Genomic DNA, 25,866 nt, shown 5'->3' with positions numbered 1-25,866 from the left:
GTGCAAGGTGCAAGTACCCCTTGGTACTCACTACAAGCCAGTCCAGCCTCCTACATGTCACTAAAAGTTTCTGTGATATTGATATTCTTACCAGGTTTCACATTTAATAGGCACAAATACTATCTATCTAATTGCCATTAGGGTACTGACTATGCCACTAATACAACATTACTTTTATCACATCAATATAACAACATTTCTATTAAATCTGCATATTCATACATGGTTGGTCAAAGCCAGCACTGAGCACTATAGCATAGATATGTTTAACAGCTTGTGGCGCAACATTAAATGAACTTCACAAACCTTCTAAGGACCTTAAAATGGCACCTGCCTGACCTGCAGTATTGGACAATAGGAAACGACGTACGTCCGCCGGCAGAAGTCATCATGGTGGTATGCGGATACTACTGCGGTGGATATTGCCATTGGAATACATTGCTGCCTTTGGCGGTCTAGGGCCAATGGGGATGTCCGCAGCTGGTGGCGGTGTCTTACATGGGGGACGTGACTGCCATCTCATGCTGCATCTCTCACTTGACTCCTGACACTGCTGCCTTAAAAGACTTCAATGACATGAGCTGCGTATTGCCTCTGGGAGCAATCATGCCAAGTCCTACAGGTAATAGGGCCCCTGTCTTCTCACCAGAGGAGCTGGAGAAGCTGCTGGAGGATGTACTAACCCTGGATGAAGAGCTCTATGGTTTACAAGAGGAGCAGGTAAATGCACCATGTGCACATATGTCTCATTATTTTAACTATACTTCGTTATACTAAGCAAAGGCTGAGGGACAATGTTTCAGATAGTGTCCTTAAAGTTTGTAGTGTATCAAGGTTGTGGTATAATGGGTGATGTCCCAGGCATGTACTTATGTTTGGTGACAGATTGTGAGTCCTAAGACATTGTGGCGAGTGTTTGATGTATATTTCCTGATCTACCTTGTGACTATAGCACATGGTTAGTGGAGTTGGTAAACCAGACTCCTACTGACAAATCATATTTTCATAGGTGTTTGCTGTCTGTTCATATGTGATGGCATGACAGCTGATGCTGTAGATGCATGTTGTCTGCCTGGGATGTTCAAGACAGTCTGTGTTTGGCTTGTTCTAACTATTTAGTAACCCTTCCTGTTTTATTTTGGTACATGTAAACACAGCATTCTTTTTTGTCTGTTTCATCCATGCAGGTTAACATCCATCAGAAGAAGGGGATTTGGCATGCCATTGCCAAAAACGTGTGGACCATGAGGATCCACAGCCAACGGAGCGCCCACTGTCAGAAGAGGAGGGAGGACCTGAGACGCAGGGCCTGGAAGACCGCAGAGGCCCTGCTGGGAATGTCCTCCCAACGAGGACAGGGTGCCCGTCGTACCCTGACCCTCCTAATGATCCTCAATCTGACTGTGGCCTACCCTGAGGTGGATGGGTGTTTGTTGGCAGCACAGAGCTTACAAGGGAGTAAGTACAGACCTAACACATGTTTGTCCCTTTACCAGGTGACTGAGTGATGTTACGGATTGCTAGCTCTGACATTGTGGTAAGTGAAAGTATCACAGATCTCCTGCTAACACATTGATGTACAGGCCCCATCTGTAGCACACAGGTGTGCACAAAGAAATCTATTTTGAAACATGCTACTGAGCTATGTTATCCCCTCAGTTCAATAGCATATAATGATGCACATATGTCAGAGTCATATGTGTACCACTATACAGCTTCTTCTATCCTGGTGATTGCTAATTCCCACTAAAAGGTCAATTCTCCCAATGTCATGATGATAAGGTGTGTAGGTCCTTGCTCTCTGTCTTCTGCAATGTCTCAAGGTTCCTGTCTATGTGCAACATAGGATCAGATATAATCAAGTCATCATTAGCTTACTCACAGTTTCTGAGAAGTGACAGCATAATGCGAGGCTATGATGTCCATCCGACATGTCACATGACATACAAGGTTAATATCTCCACGCCTCTTGCAAACTGATCCCCCTTGGTAAGTGAGGGATGTACATAGACATTTGTGATGTTTCATCGGGCTTAACAATATGCATGTTAGATACTATTAAGTTGTTGTCACATTTCTATGTATACACCTATATTTGTGTCAGAGGCTAGGACTGTTAGTTCCAGGCTAATGTTCTATCAGTGGAAAGTGGCTACCCAGCATTGTCCTTGGGCAAACGTTTGTAGGTATGATACATAGGCAATGGTAGCCTATTCACAGTTATATTCTTGACAGATATTTGTCAGCATCATGTGTCAATTGAAAGGTTCAGTCATGGAATCAACACTTGAGATAGTTATATCTACCTGATGTTGCTATGAATGATATCTCAACATAGACCTGGCTGTTTGGGAACCTAATGTCAGCAATGACACCTGTTAGAAATTGGATCTTTGTTTGGCAGTCAGGTTACCCTGTGTCTAAGCAAGGACCCTCACTCTAGTCAGGGTAAGTCACACACAATCCAAGCTATCTTGTGCCAACCCTCTGGTAGCTTGGTATTGAGTAGTCAGGCTTAACTTAGAAGGCAATGTGTAAAGTATTTGTGCAATAAATCATGCAATATCACAGTAGAACACCACAAAAATACACCACACAGAGTTTAGAAAAATATATATTTATCTGGTAAGATGGATGTCAAAATGATTAAGATGCAATAAATATATGTTAAAATATCACTGTAAAAATGATATCAAGTGTCTTTAGTCTCTTAAAAGCAACAAATGTCTCTTGCAAGGACAAAGTACCTGGTTTGCATCCAAAATCTCTGCAAGGAACCGCAGAGAAGGAGATGCATGGAAAACAGGGAGGTGTGCCTCGATTTCTTAGGCTGCACACGGCGATGCGCCGTTTATTTTTCACGCAGGAAAGGCTTTGCGTCAATTTCTAGCACTCGGACTTGGATCTTCTTCGGGTTGCAGGGTTTTTGGACGCCCCAGGGATGATGCGTTGAAATCCGGTGCTTGCAGGACAAAGTCTCAGGGCCTGCGTTGATCCAGTGGGCATTGCATGGAAATTTCTATTGCACGGCAGGAGCTGCATCAATTCCTATCAGGAAGTCGGGCTGCGTCATTCCGGCTCAGCTGTGCGCTGATCCAGTGGACTGTGTGTCAAATTTCTGGTTGTTACGCTGGCGCTGCGTCGATCTTCTCCTTGCGAAGTTGGGCTACGTAGTTAAGGTTCAGCGTGCAGTGATTTTCTCACCACGACTCAGGCTGTGCGTTGTTTCTGGCAGGCTGTGCATCGATTTTAGCCACACAGGGAATTCTTCTTGCAGGAATGAAGTCTTTTTGGTCCTGAGACTTCAGGGAACAGGAGGCAAGCTCTATCCCAGCCCTTGGAGAGCACTTCTCAGCACAACTAGAGAGCAGTGAGGCAGCAGAGCAATAGCAAGACAGCAGCCCTTCCTAGAAAAGCAGTCAGGTGATTCCTTTGGGCAGCCAGGCAGTTCTTCTTAGCAGGTTGCAGGTTGTGGCTCAGGTTCTTCTCAAGGAAGTGTCTGTGACAAGAGTGTCTTGTCAAGAAGTGTCTAAGTTGGTAGGGTCAAAGACCCTGCTTAAATTCCCAAATGTGCCTTTGAAATGGGGGAGACTTCAAAGAGTGGTTTAGAAGTGCACAAGGTCCCCTTTCAGTTCCATCCTGTCTGCCAGAGTCCTAGTACGGGGTGTTGCAGTCCTTTTTGTGAGGGCAGGCCACTGTCCTTTGACATGTAAGTGTCAGGCCCGCCACCCTCCCAGCCCAGGACGACCCATTTAGTATGCAGATGTATGCAAGTGTGACTGAGCATCCTGTGTTTGGGGTTGTCTGAGTGACTGCACAAGGGAGCTGTCAACTAAACCTAGACAGACGTGGATTGGAAGGCACAGAAGGATTTTAGTGTAGAGAAATGCTCACTTTCTAAACGTAGCATTTCTAAAATAGTAATATAAAATCCAAATTCACCATTAAGTGGGATTTTGTATCACCATTCTGGCGATACTAAATATGACCTGGCTACTCCTTTCAGATCAGGATCTACCACTCAAATTGTATATGAGGGTAGCCCTAATGCTAGCCTATGAAAGGAGCAGGCCTCACAGCAGTGTCAAATGAATTTAGGAGTTTTACACTACCAGGACATACAGAACACACATGTTCATGTCCTGCCTTTTACCTACATAGCACCCTACCCTATGGGCTACCTACGGCCTACCTTAGGGGTGACTTATATGTAGAAAAAGGGGAGTTTAAGGCTTGGCAATTACTGTTAAATGCCAAGTCAAAGTGGCAGTGAAACTGCACACACAGGCACTGCAGAGGCATGCCTGACACATGGTTAGGGGGCTACTTATGTGCGTACCACAACCAGTGCTGCAGCCCACTAGCAGCATTTAATTTACAGGTCCTGGCCACATGTAGTGCACCTGACTAGAGACTTACAAGTAAATTAAATAAGCCAGTTGGGTATGAGCCAATGTCACCATGTTTTAAGGAGAGAGCATATGCACTTTAGCACTGATTAGTAGTGGTAAAGTGCGCAGAGTCCTAAAGCCAGCAAAAATGAGGTCAGAAAAAGAGAAGGAGGAAGGCAAAAAGTTTGGGGGTGACCCTGCAGAAAGGCCATTTCCAACAACATCTATGTGATGCAGGTGTGGTAGTTCATATGCACATGTGATTAGTATTGTATGTGTATCCGGGCTTTTGGCTTGCATCATGGTTGATGTACCCGTCATGTTAGCATCACATGTGCTTTGGCTCTAAGAATCATCCACAGACAGATGTAAGGCTTGACGTCTGATGTGAGGGTAGTCACTCAGTAAGTGGCTCATTGATGGACTAATTGCAAGATTAGGTTGGTCTGATTGTCACCTTCCTGCACAGTACAGTGCAGGTACACTTTATCAATGTCAAGAAAATACATAATGGAATGGGGTAGAGCATAATAACATACAGTGAAATGGTGCATATTAGTGTGACGTCCAACAGAACAATGTAGAATGGAGTAGGGTAGAGTAGAGTAGCATACACTGGAGTGGCGTAGAGTGAAGTAGCATACAGTGGCATGGCATATAATAGAATAGCATAGTGGAGTGGGGTACAGGGAATGATGTACAGTGGAATTGCATATACTGGAGTAGCGTATGTCAGAGTGGCATACAGTGGAGTGGCGTAAACTGAAATGGCCTAGAGTGGAGTTACATACAGTATAATAGCATAGAGTGAACTGGTGTAGCGTGGAGTTGTGTAGTGTAATAATGTAGAGTTGAGTGGAGTAGAGCATTTGTTTTTAATTGTGCTATGAATTTGCTGTCGATCTGCAAATCAACATCAAAAATTAACAAAAAAAACATGCCATGGGCTGTGCACTTGTTTTACTAAAACTTGGGGGTTGGCCACATCCTGGGGACATGTTAAAAATACAAACAGGGCTCCCCTCCTAGGGCATTTTTATGCCCTGAGGACCACCACCTCCCTGGGGCTTAATTCATATTGTATGGGGCTCTGCGTGGCACTTGGTAGCCTGGTGAACCACCACCTCCCTGGGGTTTAATAAATTAGGAATGTGGGGGACATGTGGCTCCCCCCTCCAGCCCCGGGGACCACCACCTCCCCAGGGCTAAATAAATTGTGAATGTGGGGGGCCCAGATGCCTCTCTCCACAGCCCCGATGACCACTACCTCCTGAGGCTTGAATAAAATAGAATGTCGGGGGCTTCACAGCCCCCACACAGCCCCGGGGACCACCACCCCGATGCTGAATTTAAAATTTAAATAATGAAGTGTCAGTCACAGACCCCCAACTCTGGGGTCCACCACCTCCCCGGGGCTACTTAACATTGGAGGAAAGCCACACGGCCCCTTCAAGGAGCCATAGATGATCCTGGGACCGCCACCCCACTAGGGCCAGCTCCTGCTATGTTCCGGGGACCCACTCCCAGGACATAGCTGTTCGCTGTGACTTGGTGGAAATTTTGACATTACAAACACTTTATGGCACAGCACTCCACTCTACTGTATGAGATTCCACGCCAGTTTATAACAGTTTCCTCAACTCTTCGCTATTCCACTTCAATGTATGGCACCCCATTCTATGCTAATCCACTGTACCCTAACTGACTCTACCACACTCCACTGTACATCACTCCAGTCTATGCTATTCCACTCCATACCACTCCACTCTTCTACAATCTGCTGCATAGTACTACACTATATGTCACTTTTTATATACAACATAGGGTTTTTCGATACAACACAGGGTTTTTGGACGCCCCGGGATGATGCGTTGAAATCCGCCGCTTGGAGGACGAAGTCTCAGGGCCTGCGTCGATCCGGTGGGCATTGCGTGGAAATTTCTATAACAACGCAGGTGCTGCGTCGATTCCTCTTCACTCTACTGTACGAGACCCCAATTTATAACTGTTTACGGCCTACGCTATATATCGGTACACTCCACTCCATGCCACTCTACTCTACGACACACCAATATACTCTATTGTACTTTACTTCATGCTAGGTTACACCACTCCACTCGACTGAATTCTTCTTTATGAGACTTTTCCTCACGCAGCTCCACTCTAATCCACTATTTAACACTTTTCTATATGACACAACACTCTACTCTCTTGTAGAGGGAGCCCACTCCAATTTATAACAGATTAATACCTACCCTATGCCAGTTCACTCCACTCCATGTCACTCTACTCTATGACACACCAACACACTCTATTGTGCTTTACCCCATACTATGTTACATCACTCTACTGTGCTGTACAAGACTTTACCTCCCTCCAAGCTGCTATACAACAATCCACTCCACGCAACTCCACTGATCCACAAAATCCTACGCTATATATCGGTACACTCCACTCCATGCCACTCTACTCTACGACACACCAATATACTCTATTGTACTTTACTTCATGCTAGGTTGCACCACTCCACTCGACTGAACTCTTCTTTATGAGACTTTTCCTCACGCAGCTCCACTCTAATCCACTATTTAACACTTTTCTATATGACACAACACTCTACTCTCTTGTAGAGGGAGCCCACTCCAATTTATAACAGATTAATACCTACCCTATGCCAGTTCACTCCACTCCATGCCACTCTACTCTATGACACACCAACACACTCTATTGTGCTTTACTCCATACTATGTTACATCACTCTACTGTGCTGTACAAGACTTTACCTCCCTCCAAGCTGCTATACAACAATCCACTCCACGCAACTCCACTGATCCACAAAATGCAATACTCTATCCAACTATCTAAAATACTCTATTACACTGTATGTTATACTCCGTCAATTTACTACTGTCTATACCCCTTCACACCACGGTACAACACTGTACTACACAGTATGGCACTGTACAACACTCTACTCCACTCTACTCTATGAAACTGTAGTCCACTGTACAATACTGTGTGCAACTTTGTGTATGCCACTGCACCCCACTTAATTCCACTCTACTCTAACACAGTACTCCACTCTACTCCACTACTCCACTGTTTGGCACACCACTCTATCCCACATTTTGCCAGTGTACTCTTTCACACTGTATACCACTCCACTCTACCACACACTACAACACTGTAATGTAATGAATCTAGGGTTGTCTACTTCACTTTTCAATAATGGTCGACACCCCCCCCTATAGTCTAAAGAACAACACAGTACTTCAATTTATGACCCTTTATCCAACCGTACGATACACAACTCCACTCTACTTCACTCCACATTACTATAGTTTATTACATGCCACTCTATGACACTTTACTCCACTCTACACTAACCTACTCCAGTGTACTCGACTGCACGATACTGCACTTTACTACACTTTAACACTTCATCCCACTCTATGACACTGTACTATACTCAGCTCAATGCTGCTTTACTGTCTGACACTCTACTACACTGTATGCAACTCCACTCTACAACTATCTACTACACTAACACTCTATGGCCCGGTATGGTGCTCTACTCCACTCAATGCCCATCCTCTCTACACCACTATACTACACTGTATGACACTCGACGACACACGACTCAACCTCTCCCTATGATTTGCCACTCCACTATATGACAGAACTCCACCTTACTACACTCGCCTCCACTGTACTCTGCAATACTCTACTGGAGGATATTCCACTCTATGACACTCTACTTCACCCTAATCCACTCAAACACACTCCACTCCATTCTGTGAGTTTACAACACCCTCCTCTACTGTTTGACACGGCATTCCACTGCACAACTTACTGCTCCAGTTTTTGATACTTGACTTCACTATATGAGACACCATGCCATTACACTATATAACATTTTACTACACTGTACAATACTCTACTACACCCAATCTCAATTTCGATCTACAATACTCCAGTCTATAACAATAGTGTTTACAGTACTCTCATCTACTGTACTGTTCAATACTTCACATAACAACTGCGCACTCTAGAATTTAAAAAACATTTTCTTAAACATATTGAAAAAAGAAATTCAATGAAAAAACAAAGGGTAAAGTTTAGTTATTGTAAGGAAAAGGTACTTTCCCTATACAAACCAAATTTGTATTTAAAAATTCTAAAGTTATAGTTGTAACTTTCATTTACAATTTATCCACCATCTTCAAAATATTCTAAGTAGCTTATCTCATTACACACTTTTTTCTGCTTGCTCACCAGATACTCCACTCTACCCCCTCCTCTCTACCATTTTTCATTCTGTACCAATCTATGCCACTCCACTCCACGTTATTCTACTCTGCACCACACCACTTTTCAAAACTTTACTCTAAGCCACTATACTCTAAGCATTGCACACTCTTTCCAGCTTGATAACCGGAAACTCAACTCTACACCACTCCTCTCTATGCTTTTTCACTCTATACCACTCTATGCCACTCCACTCTGTGTTATTCTATTCTGCACCACTTCACTATGCAATTCTACTCTAAGCTGCTACAATCTATGCAACTCTGCCCTAGGCCACTCCACTCAACTTGAGTCTGTTCTAAGCTACTCGACTCTATGCTACTCTGTGCCACACCACTTTACACTATTCCACTCTATGCCACTTGGCTTTACACCTCTCTACATCCCTCCACTCTATGCTATTCCACTGTATGTAACTTCATTGTCTGTCACTCCACTCTACCCTAATCCACTCTATGTTACTCAACTCTATGCTATTTCACTCTATGCCGTTCTGTACTTCATGACTCCACTGTATGATATTATATTTTAGGCCACTGTGGGTTAAACTACTGCACTGTCCACCAATCCACTGTGTCCCACTACAATCTATGCCACTACACTCTACGCTACTCCAATCTACAATATTTCACTCCATGCCACTCTACTTTAAGCCACTCCATTGTACATCAATCAACTATATCCCACTACACTCTACACCAATCCATTTTACCACTCCACACTGCAGTGTTCCACTGTATGTCACTCCACTCTACACCACTCTACTGTATGACATTCCACTCTACCTCAATAGACTTCAGGCCACTCCATGGTATGATATTCCACTCAATGGCACTCCACTCTACACCATTTCACTGTGTGCCACAACATTGTATGCTATTCCACTCTACGTTACATCCCTCAATGCCACTCCACATAAACTATTCCAGTGTTCATGACTCAGCTCTACAGGACTCCACTCAGGGGCACTCCACTGTATGCCACTCCACTGTACCCAACTACAATCTAGCCTATGCCTGTCCACTAGACACCACTCCTTTCTCTGCCAGTTCACTGAATGCTATTCCACTTAATGCCACTTCACTCAATGCCACTCTATATACCAATCCAGTGTACACCAGTCCACTGTATGCTAGTCCACTCTACACCACTCCACTCTACACCACTTCCCTGTACTCTCCTCCACTCTATGATACCCCATGCTATGCTATTCCACTGTATGCCACTATTTCTATGCCACTCCACTCTATGCCTCTGAACTCTATGGTATTCCACTCTATTTCATCACATTGTATGTCACACAATTCTACTCAAATCCACTTTACACCACTCTGTACCACTACACTGTATGCTACTCCACTGTATGCCACTCCACTCTCCACCACTCCACTCTGTGCTATTTTTCTCTGTGCCACATGACCCTACACCACTCTGTTCCACTTCACTCTATGGTATTCTACTCTGTGTCTCTCCAGTTTATGCAACTCTACTTTAAGTCACTCAACTCTATGCAACTCTGCTCTTGGCAACTCCACTCTAAGCCATTCCACTCTACACCACTCTGCTCCACTGTACGCTGTTCCATTCTACACCACTTGACTCTACATCACTCTACACCCCTCCACTATATGCTATTCCACTCTATGCCACACCACTTCACTCTACCCTATTCTACTCTGTCACTTGACTCTATGCAGTTTCACTGAATGCCACTCCACTGTAAGCCACTCCACCACTCCACTGTATCCCACTGCAATCTTCACCACTCCACTCACTGCTATTCCAACTTATGACACTCTTTCTACACGACTCCATTGTATGCCATTCCACCATATCCCACTGACCTCTATGCCACTCCACTCAGTGCCACTCCACTCTATGCTATTCCACTGTATGTCACTCTACTCTATGCCATTCCATTGTAGGCCACTTACTCTATGGCACTCCACTCTATGCCACTCCACTCTATGCTATTGTACTCTATGCCACTTCACTGTGCAGCACTCTACTGTATGCCACTTAACTCTATTCCACTCTACTCTACCCAACTCTTATGCCACTCTATGCTAATCCACTCTATGCTATGCCACTCTATGCCACTCTGCTGTATGCCACTCCACTGTATGCTACTCCACTGTCTGCCACTGCACTCTACACCACTCCACTCTACATCACTCCACTTTACACCACTCTACTGTACGCCACTCCACTCAATACGATTCCACTCTATGCTATGCCATTCTAGATCACTCTACACCACTCCACTCTATCCATGATATTTCACCCTACTCCACTCTGCTGTATGGCACTCTATTATTCACCACTCCTCACTATGCGACTCCAGTCTGCGCCACTCCATTGTACTCTACTCCACTGTATACCATTCCACTCTGCGCTATTCCACTGTATGGCACTTCAGTCTACGCCGTCCACCCCACTCCACTCTATGCTAGTCCATTCTATGCAACTCCACTCTACTTCACTCTGTGACAGTGCACTGTCCTTTACTACACTGTACAATAATGTCCTTCACTGTACTATATAAAGCTCCACTTAACAACACTCCACTCGACAACAGTACACTATATGATCTGAAACATCTTATTATTACAAAATAAAAAATAAAATAAACATTAAAATTCAATGTGAAACCAAAGGTTAAACCTTTGTTATACTTTATTTATTCTTTCTATGCATACCAAACTTAAAGTAGTGAAACATTACAAATTCTAAAGTTATACTTCTACCTTAATGTTATATTTTGCACACCACCATTTAAGTACTTTAACTTGATTTATTTTGTCTTTGAAAACCAAACTTAGGGCCTAATTAGGAGTCTGGCAGTTCAAGGACCGCCAGACTCGCAGTGACGGTCATACCGTCGCACTCCAGGTGGTCTGACTGCCACATTACGACCCTGGTAGTCGGACCTCCATCACTGCCAGAAACACGATTCCCAACAGGCTGACGGCAGTGGGACTCGTGGCCAGCCACACAGCGCTGAACTCAGTGCTGCCATGCTGATGATGACTCCTGTTTCCGCCAGCCTTTCCATGGTGGGATCCCGTCATGGAAAGGTTGGCAGAAACGCAGTGCAGGGGACCACAGGGGGGGCCCTGCACTGCTCATGCCAATGGCATGGGCAGGGAAGGGGCCCCCTGCCCAGCACTCTCATAATGTTGCTTTGCAGACAGTGTACATTCTGAGGGTGCTATAGTGCTACGGTATTGGCCTCGTCTCCCTTGGGGGAGATTATACCAATATTGTAGCACTGATCCCTTCAGTGACTGGCAGGAATTTCATAATACGATTTTCTCACCTGACAGCCCGGCGGGAACATCGCAATACGTCCAGGGGGAAGGCAGCAGCGATGACGGCTGCCTCCTCCCTGCGAGTTTGGCGGTCGGAGTTTTCCAGCTGCCAAACTCGTAATCAGGACCTTAAACTCCCCAAACTTAGAAATTCTTGACCGTATAGTTGTTCCTTAAATGTATAGTTGACGCACCACCTTCAAATTGTTATAACACTTGCAACTTCAAACTCAGTGTAGTGAACTTGGAAGCCACACTACATTAACTATAACATGCCACTCTACCATGCACTGTGTTCTTACCAATTATTCGATTTGCAATGCTATCAGTCAGGGTTGTTATAAATGTTATAATTTCAGATGGTATAAGTGATGTAATACGAAAGGGTATAAGATGTGCATGGAGAGGGCGCAAGTTATAGTTACTTTAGGGCACAATTATAGTTAGTTGAGGTAACTATATCTGCTGAACTTCAGTGTTTTTTTATTGAGTTACAAATGTTACATTGTCACTGAGCTGTTCTTTTTTCTTCTTTTCTTTTCGTTTTTTTAGGTGTTGCCGCCCATCCTCCTCAAACTATCCTAATAACTAAAAAAAAAAAATGTACCCCAGGGGGTGGCGGGTCCCTTTAGGGACATCCCCAGCAGGGCTAGGAGGGAAGTGTATCCCTACCTTGCCACCGTTATCTTTTTGTTTACTTTTTCACAGTAACCAAGTCTTAAGATGACACATCTTTGCTAATGTGCTGGCAGTCAATCAGATCTTGAGATCTCTCGGCTCCACTGGTCATCCATGACCTGCAGTATCTATATTTTTACCTTAATTTCTATATTTTGTAAGCTTCATTTTTTTTAAACTACCCACACCAAATCACAAAAAACGCGTTTTCTGGGCCTTTCTGGCATAATTCCTTTAAGCCATTTGAGTTGCAGCTATGCCTAATTTTCCTATGAAAAACTGGATGGGTAAACTTTTTTTTAGACCCCTCCTTTTTTCAAGGCCCCGCTTGATTGAAACTGTCTAGGAAAAAGCTGAATTGGAAGGACGCTTTTAGGATAGCTTCATGAAAATTCGTCGAAGGGCATTAAAATTATGAGACAACCAAAAAATGCCTTTTCTGTGGAAAGAGATATATAGATGTGCTGTATGCGCGTTTTTATCTTTCTGCATCCAAACATATCACACATCAATCTGCAGCCTTTAAATTAAACCACAACAAAAAAACATATAGCTTAATCAAGCGAGGACCATTGAGTTTGTCAATGCTTGTTAGTAAATAGCACTGCCTCCAATTGTTTCTTAATTGTCAAGTTATTTAATGCTTTTGCTGCTTTGGTTGTACGTGGTTTATTTTGTAAAGTGCGTTCTTGTCATTGGTCCGTTCTTCTCTCAAGAAAGTTGTTAATAAGTAGATTTATTTACATAGCAGTTAAATAAAACACCATGCTAATGATGAAATAGCACAGCCCAAATGAATAATTCAAATGCATAAAAACAGGGTACATCAATTGTTTACAAGTGGTATATGTAACTAGTGTGTTGGCAGCACATGTTTTATCGGGGTTTTTACTTCATATGCAATGTGTTGTTTCTAATAGGTGACCTGTGTAAGTAGCATCTTCTGTGTGTGCTTTTCGAATATTTTTCATTTACATTGTTGCCTTTAACAATGAATAGTTCTCCTCTGCTCTAATTTCAATTGCCTGAAATAGAAACAACCCATCAGTTTATGAAACCCACTTAAAGCACTACTCGTTTGCATGGCAACGTTCTGCTCAGGCATGTTACAAAGCTTTGAAGTACATTATTTGAAATGTTCCACCAATACATCTATTTTCATACATTGTCCTCTGGTACATTTCCCCTAGATATACAGAAAAAAGAAGAAACCAGCTGTTTGCAGAATATGTGTGGGTGTGCCACCTGCTGAGGTAAAATGCTTTTCTATGTAAGGCTAATATGAAGGCACTTATCCCTGCAAATGCCAGAGCGCCTTATGCCACAAAATCAGACAAATCAACTTGCAGCATTACCTTATGGTAGACAACGATAGCTGAAAGCGTACTTCATAATTGTACAGCGGTACCTTTGGTAAACAAATATTTGAGGTCGTTATCAAGTCGCTTGACTCACTGCGAGGGCGTGCTTTTGAACCCATATTTTTAATTTTGTAAAGTTAAATGGTCAAGAATGTATTATGTCAACCTCTGTGCATGCCTTTCCAAAGAAGCAGAGCAATCGAAGCTGTGGATAACACAAAGCAGTGCAGAGCATAGTGTTGCATAAAGCGCTGTCGTTAAAGACGGTCCAGTTGTATCGGTCCACACCAAAAAAGTAAGGTAGTATACAGCTTTAGAGCTAAAGCCTTCGGCCCAGAATCACTAATATTTAGCCTGGGGTTCCTTCCCAAGTGTGATGCTAACCCGGCCCAAAGTGTTAGTGCGAGATTTATTCCACAAAGCAACTTGGTATTTACGTTGGAAAGATCCCCATAGTAACAAAGTTGTGGTGAACACTATTTTGCGTCCATTGGGCATTCCATGGGTGGTGCATGGGCATTCCCTTGGACCCACTCTTAGTATTGATGCAACCCCCTATCTACTAACATTGGTTTACCAGGATTAGCATCAAAGCTAAGCTCCTACAGGCAGAGTTAATGAGCAGAAATATGTTCATTTTACAGCACACACACAAGTGGCAAAAGTCTTAGAGGATAGTATATGTATGTACTGTAAGAGACACTTCCCGGTACAAAATATTTGCTTTAGAAAACTCATGCAATGTTTCACTATTCCGCATTGGTTGTAGTGGTGATGGCAACCAAAAGTGTGCGAGTGACAGGGGAATGAAAAAAATGTGCCATGTCTAATATGTGTGCATTGGTACATGGCAACCAAAATTGTGCAAGCACTGGTGGAGAGGGAAAAAAGTGTTGCATCTTAGCAGATATGGCACATTTTCTCTCTCTCTCTTTGAAGCAAGGCAGCACAGCAAAGTTGGTTGCTGCACTGACTTGCATTAAATGTTAGAAAATCAAGGTCTTAGTGCATACATTGGCTTTATCAGTCTACCATTATAACTGAGCTTATTACAGCAAATTCAACTTATTAGCACTTTCTCTTAAGAGGAAATCCAATGTAAGGGAAAAAACAGCTCTCTTTGTACAACCATGCAATGCTAACAATGACAAATTGGCATTCTGGGATTTTGTTTTAATTTGTATTTTTTATTTTCATTTACTATGAACAAACAGTTCATCAACGCTTCACTGACACAATCACATATTACCAGTCAAACAGTACATTACAGATCCTTGTCGGCCTTCTCCCCCCTTCACCACTTTCCCAGATGTTCTCAAACTTTATCTCACAACCCCTGCCCTTATATACCTCTCGTTCCAGTATTTTGCAACATTCCACTACTTCTTCTAATTTCCTGAATGATGGGGGTGACTCGCTTCCCCATATTTGGGCTATATGTCTTTTTGCTACCATAAACTCCAGATTCACCAGTATCTTCTGATATCTTGTTAGGTCTGAGGGTTCCCATGTTCACAGCAGGGCCATGAGGAGTGTCAGCTCAATGGGGGCTTGCTACTTGCTCCCAGAACTGGCGTATCCTAGGGCATTGCCACCAGATAGAGGAATGTGTCTTCTGCACCACACTTCCAGAGGCTCAAAGCATCTCCTGCCTTTCCAGTTATAGTGTAGTATGCCCTATGTAGGAGCTTCAGTTGGATCAGCCTATAGCTAGCGTTAATGGCCCCTTCTGTTGGGTAATTTAGCGCCTCCTGCCAGTCCTCGATTTCTGCGATGTCTTGTTCCCATCTGACTTTGAGGTGTGTCAGTGTTCCCTAAGTATTCTGCATTAGTGTGCGATACATCTGAGATATCAACTTGAGTCAAACCTGCCTGTCCAACAACCTCCTCTCTAATAGGGAGTCCTCCTGAGTCTCTTCTTCTTTGCCTATACTGCATGTGAGGGTGTGTTTTAACTACACAAGTTTCAGCCACTGTGCAGACAGCATCTGATATTCCTCTTGAAGGTGAGCAAAGGGGACCACCCTATTAGTGTCTCAATCATCTGCCAATGTGGATATAGCTATCCTATTCCAGCTTAAGAAGCCCCACAAGGCAGCCCCCTGTTGCAGCCTTGTGCTCTCCCAGAGAGGTGTGAGTCTCTTGCTCCATTCCATCTCCCTAAGAAAACGTCTCCAGAACTCTAGAACCATTTCTGTTGCAGGGCCTGCCCAATTGCTCAGTCTGCCTCCATGCAGTACTAGCACACGGCTTCGCTCCGCCAACCTCGCCCTCGCAACAGTCCCTCGCATTTAACGCACCACATCCGACGGCAGGTCCTTCTCCCACCTCGCCGCAAAAATCTGGAACTCCCTCCCCCACCAACCTATGCTGCCTTTTTGAGGCTTTCAATAAGGGTAGATATCACCTTCTCCAATTGTGTGCATAGCTTCACGAGGTCTTGGACAACCAGGTGCGCTGTTTCTAACTTGGTCTCTAACTTTCGGGCCCTCACCACTAGTTTTCTGTGCTCAGGTTGCAGAATGCCCACCTCATTTACCACCGCTGCTATTTGTGCATCACTGCAGTATGTTGTGCTAGGGGGTCATCCCCTAGGTCCTGGGGTTGGGCCTCTCTCCAATCTTCCTCTAGGGGCATTTATGATGTTATGCTGTTTGTTGGCTTGGGTTTCATCATGCTCACCTGAGTAATGTGGCAGTGGTTGATGCATGGGGCTACTACGTGCCCTGCTCTGACCGCCTAGCAATCTCTCTTACAGCAAACTCCCAAGACTCACACAGTGTCCTCCCTCCCCAGCTCAGAATATTGGTTCATGTATTAACAGTATTTGACTACCATGGCTGGAAACTCACTGTTCCCCCTTTAAGCCTTGTCTCAGGAGCAGGACCAGGGGGGGGCAACCTAGGGGTGGGTGTGAACTCCACTCTGCTGGCAGAGTTCACAGAGTTTTGGCTCTCTGCACTCCAAGCAGAGTGTGGATTTCAGCAAAAATCTATGCCATCCAGCTACAGAGTGGAGTTCACTAGCTCGCCGCTAACCCACCCCTAAATACGAAGCAACTTCAGTGTTGGTTTGAAAAGAGGCAGTACAACCATATTTTTGTGTTGCCCTTCTCAGTGCATCCTTTAATTGTGTAGCAAAAATGACTTGCTCTGCAAAAGACGGCCTACCCACCCAATAAGAAGCTGCTCATGCTGCTGTACTGGAAGAAAACGTCCACGCTCCAAAAGATGTTGGTCAGTTACATGCTGGTCGACTTTTTGGACAAAGTTACAGTAATGAAACTTTGCACTCGCACTGGAGAACCCGACTTGTTCTTTCGTTGTCCAACTGAGGGGAGGTGAGAGTGCCTACTGATTTCGTGACTATGATGAGACACTTTATGTGTAGAGACTGTCAAGGAAATGCCTGCCCATGTCTGGAAAACTAAAGGGAAGAATTGGTTCTGGTGTTCCTGTAATTTTGGAAGCAAAAGCGAGAGCTGCAGCACATGCATAAAGAGAAGATGCTACTATGCAACAGCAGACATGTTCAAACTATCTAAAAAGCAAGAAGTCTCACACCACATCTAGCATCCCAAATCTGCAGATGGGCTTAACATTCGGAGAAAAGTACGTCTTTAAAAAGCTGTGAAGGTACCGAACAATAAGTAGGAACATGATACTATCCTACATAAATATGCTTACCTCTACCATAAATACTATGGGATGTGTTCACAATCTCTCCCTCAAGCGCTGCTCCCATGCAATAGAGGTGTGTTCTTCAAGTCCAGCTGAGAGAATAACATCCTCTACTTCGTTAGAAATCAATGCCCAACAAAAACTTTACCATTTCCTGAATCTAATCTGAATGACAGGAAGCCAAACAGGAATAGCTGGGGGAACAATCCATTACATTGGTACCAGGCTTATTTTTGACCAGTCTGACCATGATTATAGAACATTTTGTTCTTTCTAGCTATGTCCTGGCCCACCTCCACACTCGCTGACCCCGCCCCGTCTGTACTAAGGATGACAGTGGCTACACTTTCTATGCACTTTGACCTCTGGCCAGGGTCCCAAATATCTTGCCTGTGATTGTTACCTGAACTCACCTGCAGGGGGAGTAATAGCAGAGCTGCCAGGATCCACAGTGCTTGGGTTGGAAACCATTGCCCACCTCCAGTAGACTGGCTGCAATACTGGAAGTCAAAACTAGTACTGCTGTTGATATCTGGGTGGAAACTCCCAGCCTTCTCGTGCCACATGGCGTGACGTGTCGTGGGGATCATTCTGACTCTCAGTCCAGAGAAATGCTCTGCACTAGGTAACCTGTCACTGCTCTGGCAGCAACACCTGCGTTCTGGATAGGGTGGAGGTGAGCTGCTCATGGTTCCTCCTTCGATTCACCTCTTTGCTTTCGGGTGGGCTGTGTAGGCAGTGCAGAAATGCTGGTGTGGGTAACAGCATGGTTTGTAGCTGCTCGGCAGGTCCAACCACTGCTGCCTCACCTTGCACCTTTACAGTAGTACTCAGTGTCTGTTATATGAATAGTACCGGGGGGCATTCTCCCTCACGTGGAACTCCATGGAATTTTATGGAGTTTTTCTGTAACTCTATGAGCTCCACACACCCCTAGTCCACATATCATTTGGAACTGACTGCGCACAATGCACATGCTCTAGGTCAGCCAAGTCCGGGGGCACACCACACATCTCAGTGGCAGGTGCCTGCAAAGCTAACACTTTTCAGCGTGTCCGGAAAGGGGAGAGATAAAACAGAGGGCCTCGCCTTCTCTTAATGCACAGCCCAGCCCAGAGATCATGAGTACATCGGAAAAATGCTTAACGTTTGTGCCCTCCCCTGGTCGCTAGGCCTCTGCAATGTCTGGTTCCTCCATGTACATCCCCAGACCAATCCTCCCTCAGGAATGCAACAGGCAGGCCGGGTTGGTAGGCACCTCTGTAGATCGAATGGACTGGACCTGCATCCAGCCATAGTTCAGTGGTGCCGTGCTTGGTGAGCACCATTGGGCGCCCTCTTGCCTGCTGCATCTAGGCCACAGCCTGGCTTTCTTACATTTTCATGCATTGTGTCCCTGGATCCCAGGAGGTCCCCACAGAAGTTCCTCTCATGTGTTGAGAATGTGTGCTCCCCCGGCTCTGTCTGTCCCACAGGTCTGAGCTCAGGGTAAACATCTCTGGGGCATTTCAAGTGGCAGGAGCTCAGCTGAGCATGTCGATTGCCATTGCCTGCTAGGCCAGCCCCTCTGGAATGTTTTTTAGCTGATGTCAGCTCAAGTTTTGAGATCAATTGTGATAAGCACAGAATGGCCCCTTAAACAATGCTTGTGAGGCCACTCATAGCACCAAAATGTTTAAATTCTTGACGAGCACTATTAACCACAAAGTCCCCACTGAAGTGATAGGTTCTTCCATGTATTGAGCCATGAAATATTTAGCATTTAACAAACAGTTAATTGCAAGAGACAGCTATCAATTGTTAGTCCATCAGAGAGATGGATCCATGACAGATTTTTAGAAAAATAATTAACTAAAAAAATTATTTTTATTTATCTTCACCTACTGAATATTTATCCCATGTGCATTGCATGAAATTTGGCATTGATCCAGTACTGAAGTACCATTTAAGTACACCAATACATTAAATGGCCTTTTAGCGAAAGACAAGAACTGGAATAAAGGATGCTTACAAACCTGCTCTAGCTGTATGTTAGGAAGACTTGGGCACAATTTTTTACGCTAAAGTAAAAGTTACTTTTCTTATCTCACTAAATTTCATTAGCAATCAATTTGTAAAGCACTACCTGTCACCCTTGAGGGTATCAAGGCGATGGCAAGGTCCAGTTTATTATTTAAATAGACAGATCTTCAGGGACTTTCAGAACTCTAGAAGAGATGGGGAGGTCCGTAGCTGAAAGGTTAGCTTGTTCCATGTCTTCGCTGCTATGTCATATGCGCAGAGCGGAGGTATCTGATGAGCTGATGGAGGATAAGATGGTGGTTGCGCATGGGTCTGGAGCTTGAACTGGCATATTTTCCATACAGGGAGCTAGTGAAGATCCCACGAGGTATGGGGTGATATGGTTTCATCTAGGGAGATCAAGGGCAAGACGGGCTGCAGCGGTATGAATGGTCTGTAGTCATCAGAGGAGGAGGTTAGCTGTGATCCCTGTGTAGAGAACATTGCCATAGTCAAGTTGGCTGGAGATGAGGGCCTGGGTGATAGTGAGACTGGAAGCTTTGGAGTAGCCATTTGAATACCTTACAAAGTATGCAAAGGATGAAGAAGCAGGAGGAGGAGACAAGGTTGACATGAGGGATCATGGTTAACTTGTTGTCCTGAATACTGCCTAGGTCCCTTGTGTGGTCAGTGGGGGTAGGAGTAGGTCTGAGTTCTGAGGGCCACCAAGATGTGTCCCATTGGGGAGCTTTAGTTTTGGAAACAAAAGCAGTTGTCCTTCATCCAGTTGGCAGCGTCTGTCATGCACTTGTGGAAGTTGGCCTTGGTGATGGTGGTGTCTTCGGAGGGAGAGGATGAATTTTGTGTCATTAGCATAGAATATGAGGTTGAGGCCATGGGTTTTGGCGATGCTGGCCAGAGGATTCATAAATGTTGATGAGGGTGGGGTGACAGAGGACCCATTGGCTACTACAAAGATGGTTTCCTTGGGTTTGAAGGTGAAGTAGGGCAAGGGGGACTTCTTGCATTCTTCCGGTGAGGAAAGAGGCTAACTACCTGATGGCAGCTCATTGGATGCCTATTTTGTGCAGCCTTGTGAAGAGTGTGAGGTGGGAATAAATGTCCAAGGGTGCCAAAAGGTCAGTCTCTGATAGGACTGGGTCTTTTAAAATCAACCATAGTCATATTTTCAGTGATAAACGATGTCAGAAAATATTTTGGAACCTTACAAGCTAGACCACAAGGGAATGAGATCAACTGTATTGTCCTGATTACATACTAATAATTAGGACCACATCCTTACACATTAGATGAGTCTACAAACAATAACAGGCAATTCAATGCGACTTTGCCCACTTTACTGTGATAAACCTTTCTGTGCACATGCAACCATATCCTGTAGTTACAGACTCAGGAAGACAACAGTCAAAGAGTGAGGGTGGGAAGAACTGCAATGAGCTATCATGTCTCAGAGTAATCAAGACTAACCATGAGTAATTTGGACATTACCGACTCATTAACTTGTTTGTTACAGTCTCCGAGTCTACTAAACAGCCATACAGTGACTCCAGGACTGTGAGCTTAGTCTCTGGAGGACATGACTAATACATATATCAAATAAATTAGGGAGATAATGCACTAGACTTCAAGTAAGTAATAATCTTACTTCATGAAAATAATATGCTCATAGGAAGAACCATTGTTTTACAGTGATTCAGAGCAAAATGTTTATGGTTATTGACAGAAAACAACAGAGGTGATAGAGGTCTCCCCCCCCCCCACTAAAATAGGGGAAGAGTTGCACCAGGACAAAGGGCTATATAAAACTTCAAAAAGAGGCACATCACACCACTGGAGATGGGTGGACCAGAAACCTGGCAAAACATTTATGACTCGGGGACACCTGATGAACCATAGGACAAAAAAGGAAATCAAAATGAACACCCAATCCTGATGAGGAATAATGTGAGTGGAACCCAGGCATCCAGCAGCTAAACACCACCTAGCAAAGAACCTGGAGCCCAAACGCAGGACCTAAAGACCTTAACAAAATTAAGGGCTATCCGACAGTCACAGGCCACAGAATGCAAAACATAATAAGCACCAAAGCGATCATGTGAAAAGTCAAGCCGGCGAGCACACCTGAGTCACTAACTAACCCAGAACACGGTAGTTGCAGCAAGGTCTATGGGGAATCCAGTGCATAGTGAAAGATCAAAGTGTTTAGGGACACCTCTGTCCCAAAATCACTCAGTCAGGGGATAGCAAAATCAAAGACTGTACATGGCACACAGCAAAACAATACTAGTAGAGTGAACAACATCTCCCAGTGGATACCCATTGCACTTTTGACAGAAACAGACTAATTGCAACTCATTAACAACTATTCTGTGTACCTCAGAAGGAGGAATTGCTAAACTGGTATACGGAGTTCCGACGTTTTGACCACTTGTTCAAAGTCATGATTTGGGTGCACCCAGTCATTAAGCAACACCACATAGTAATACATATTGCAAATAAATAAAAGGTGAGGGATTAAAAAAACCTGAAAAATAACCGTATTCAGGAAATATCCGAGGTGTGTCTGAGCTGCAGTAAGAAAAATGGTGTAGACAAGGTCACCGGACTCTAAAGCAAAAACACTCACAAGTAAAAGTGCTCAAAAATTGAATCAATACAAAAGACTGCTGTGTTCCACACTCATTTTGCAGGTCATACACCATTAAATATCTTAATTCCAAAATACTTATATATAAATACATCACTTAGATCTCTAAGAGGAAAGGGACACCAGACCGGTACTTTCCACTCTTCCTTTGGGCTATTCTGTAGATTAACTGGAGGTGGTAGGAAAATGACAGATCTGTCAGAGAAGACCTCGCAGGCTACATTAAGGAGCCATATTCCACACTCTGAAATAAACAGTAAACATATACTTTTGTATCATATAACACTTTGTGTTTATGATGTAAAATAGATTCTCAAGATAATGAGAGAAAAGTCTGCAAAAAGACGTTATGAGAATTAACTGAATGAACGTACCAACTATTGTTTATAAAAATCCCTAATGTATTACTTTACTCTCCCTATTAGTCTTTTAATATTATATAGCAATGCTTTCTGGTTGTAGAGTCATACAATGCATTATTTTAGGACTGATGACCTTCTGTTTATTGGTGCTTGTATCACTCATAGCTGCATATATCGCAGCATCCCATCTCCTTCTCTCTCTCCCTCTCTCTCTCTCTCTCTCTCTGCTGTCTCTTTCTCTCTCTCCATATATATATATAGTCAAAGGCTCAGGCCGAAACGCATTGCCATATTTGTTTGGATTTAGCACTTAGCAATTCGTATGTTACATTATGAAATAAAGAAGATACTTTCCGAACTGGATTGATGGTGCTGACGTCATTTATGCAGCGAGATTCTGGGGTTTGGTTCCCCTAAGCTATGGAAGTGACTTTTGACGAATATATATATATATATATATATATATATATATATATATATATATATATATATATATATATATCTGTATATATATATATATATAGAGAGAGAGAGAGAGAGAGAGAGAGATATCTATATATATATAAAGATATATATTCTTACCAGTTGAGAGGAGCTTATAGACCACATATTCACCATGACATACATATTGGGACACCTTACAATGCCAGTCATATCATGCATAGCAACTTTTGCCAAACACAATGCTTTCATATAAGAAATTTAAAATGTTAGAGTATGTTGCATTTGAGGTCAGTAGAACTGGAGGCATAGGTGGTAAATATAAGTTGTAATTTGTCACTTCTGGGCTGCAGTTATTAATAAGCAGTTGGAAGTGGAGGAAAATGTGCACATAAAATAAAACATTTAATTCAGCAACATTCTGCATTAGCAGAATGTTGGAGAACAATAGGTTATTGTACTCATGTCAAGGGTATAATGCTTACATTAATCTATATTAATGCTACAACACATTGAGATGCTAAAATATACCCCAGGACAAAGGTCCATAATTCACTGTGGTTTTGTAGGCAATGGCATCAACACTGAGGCTCCTGGCAATGGAAGGACTGACAGGGATCAGCTGAGGTTGGCAAGCTGAGAATGAAATGGAAGCCCTGGTTATGACTGCCTGGGTGAGCCTCTAGCTTGGACGAGATTAAGACACCCACTAAATGAGAAGCACCAAAACACAAAATGGCACTGACCAAACAGAGAAACCAAACACTGCAGAAATTAAACGCCCAACGGTAAGACAGAAAATAGTGCATCATACAAAAGGAGGGCACATTAAAAAATAACAAGAAGAGGTGTTAGTATCACCCATGTGGATGTGAATGTATCAAATTTAACTAACTACTGAAGAATGGACAGGCAAGTAAGCCATGTCAGCTACCAAGTCAATAACCTACAGGAAACAATGTTCCCAAAACATTTCAATTTGTGGAGCACTTGCAGAGCGAGTCAAGACTTTGATAGACTCTCTGGAGTCTGGGTTCAACAATGTAAATGAGGGACAGGGTACTACTCTACAGGTGTCACAAAAACTACAGCGCTCGCAGTGTCAAGTTAATTTCACAAAGCAGCCCTTAGAGAAAAAAACTGCAAAAGTAAATGCAGAAGACAGCAAAGAGCCCTACATAAAGCCCCACTGTTAGACCTGAAACTTGTCAACTGACTCAAGAATGGATCCCTTAGATGGCAAAGAGGAATAATACCCCATGTGGAAGGCCATTCAGAAGGAAGATCCAGAGTCTTTGGACTGCTCCATGTGGTCAGTTCATTAGGCAGATCACTAAGAGAACTATCTATATCGTTCAATAACACCCCCATATAATATGATTGGGGAGTCTGCCTACTTCTCACAGACATAACGGAAGCCAGTGTGCCAACAAGAGGTCTTTATAGGAGGAGTAAGGAACTGTAAATGGTCAGATCTAAGACACAAGTGTTCCATGTGTGTTAACTTTCTAAGAAGGCAAAACTGGAAAATTATCAAATAATGCAAACTCATGTCAGGTAGCCATGCCGAAGAATGTGTGACAAATGAGACGTGAAACAGGTACTGCCTTTCCTAACTGGTTCCAGAAAGGATGAGCAACACTTAACAGCTTGAACCTGTGGCAAGCAATAGCACGCAAACATGGTCAGGTAAAATGTTCCAGAGACACCATCATCCCAGAAACAAAGCAGCACTATGTGGAGCTGAAGCCCACTGAAAGAAAAATCAGGTAACATTGGGCCAGCCAATGCACAAGGTGCCTGAGGACCCCTGCAGACATGCATTCAGCATAGGTACCCATTGAGCAACAAACCAAAACTATAATGTATCAATCTAAAACAAAGAAAACTTAAATCTCCCACTGAAAGTGATAAAGTGTGGCTTGTGCTAATTGGGTGAGGCATGTGCAACACGCAAAGCATACATCTGCCAAGGCAGCTGTCCTGTGCTGCCAAAATCCTATATTGCCTACACAATCAACAATCAGTGCACTCTTGTAACTCATGTTTGATGTCACCATGAGGTCAGACCACAAAAGTAATTCCCAGATGGAGTCACAACACACCACCTAGCGTGTGGCACAGGAACCCTAGGTCAGCAGTTGTCTGGGTTGTTCATTGTAAAGCCTTTAAAAGGCACTATAACACCCCAAACCGGCTTTAGCATGGCACCTGAGGAGTAGCCACATGCAGTAAAAGGAACAAAGGTGGCATAGGTAAGTTGTAAAACGCCATATAGGACAGTTAACAGAAAATTATTCAAACACTAAGTGAGTGCACAACCACAAGGTGCAAGGAACATGACCCTACCCCCCTCACATTGTTGTGGGAAGTCACTGAACAAAAGAGTTATGTATGTACAAATGTGTATTCTAAAGCAACCTTCTATGTGAACAGTAGGAAGCAGTCATTGCAATCATAATCAGAGCATTAGGGAAAGTACATAACAAAAAACTAGAAACGAAAATAAATCCTTATTATATTAAAGCAAATCCTAATCGAATGCTACATCATGCTATTCTACAAAGGGAAAGGTGGCAGAAGCCATAATCCATAGGGCATCAGCCTGCAACAATGCATTCTGGGCTTCATGTTGAATCGCTTGGTAAACACGGGATTGACAACA

The 25,866-nt window shown here is 43.6% G+C and overlaps 1 protein-coding gene across 3 annotated transcripts in view; it reads left to right on the top strand.

The window, feature by feature from the left end:
- The window catches only part of LOC138299526 (phospholipid-transporting ATPase ABCA1-like), a 2,649,159-nt gene that overhangs the window by 1,948,228 nt on the left and 675,065 nt on the right, over positions 1–25,866 (top strand). For all 3 annotated transcript variants that reach the window (XM_069237840.1, XM_069237822.1, XM_069237830.1), the window contains one exon: positions 13,879–13,941. In XM_069237840.1, the coding sequence (XP_069093941.1) occupies positions 13,879–13,941 (63 nt within the window). The remainder of the gene's footprint in view (positions 1–13,878; positions 13,942–25,866) is intronic.

The sequence above is a fragment of the Pleurodeles waltl genome, chromosome 1_2 (assembly GCF_031143425.1).
Source record: "Pleurodeles waltl isolate 20211129_DDA chromosome 1_2, aPleWal1.hap1.20221129, whole genome shotgun sequence".
NCBI lineage: Eukaryota > Metazoa > Chordata > Amphibia > Caudata > Salamandridae > Pleurodeles > Pleurodeles waltl.
The sequence above is the reverse complement of the archived record's forward strand: the minus strand, read 5'-3'. Positions and strand labels throughout refer to the sequence as shown.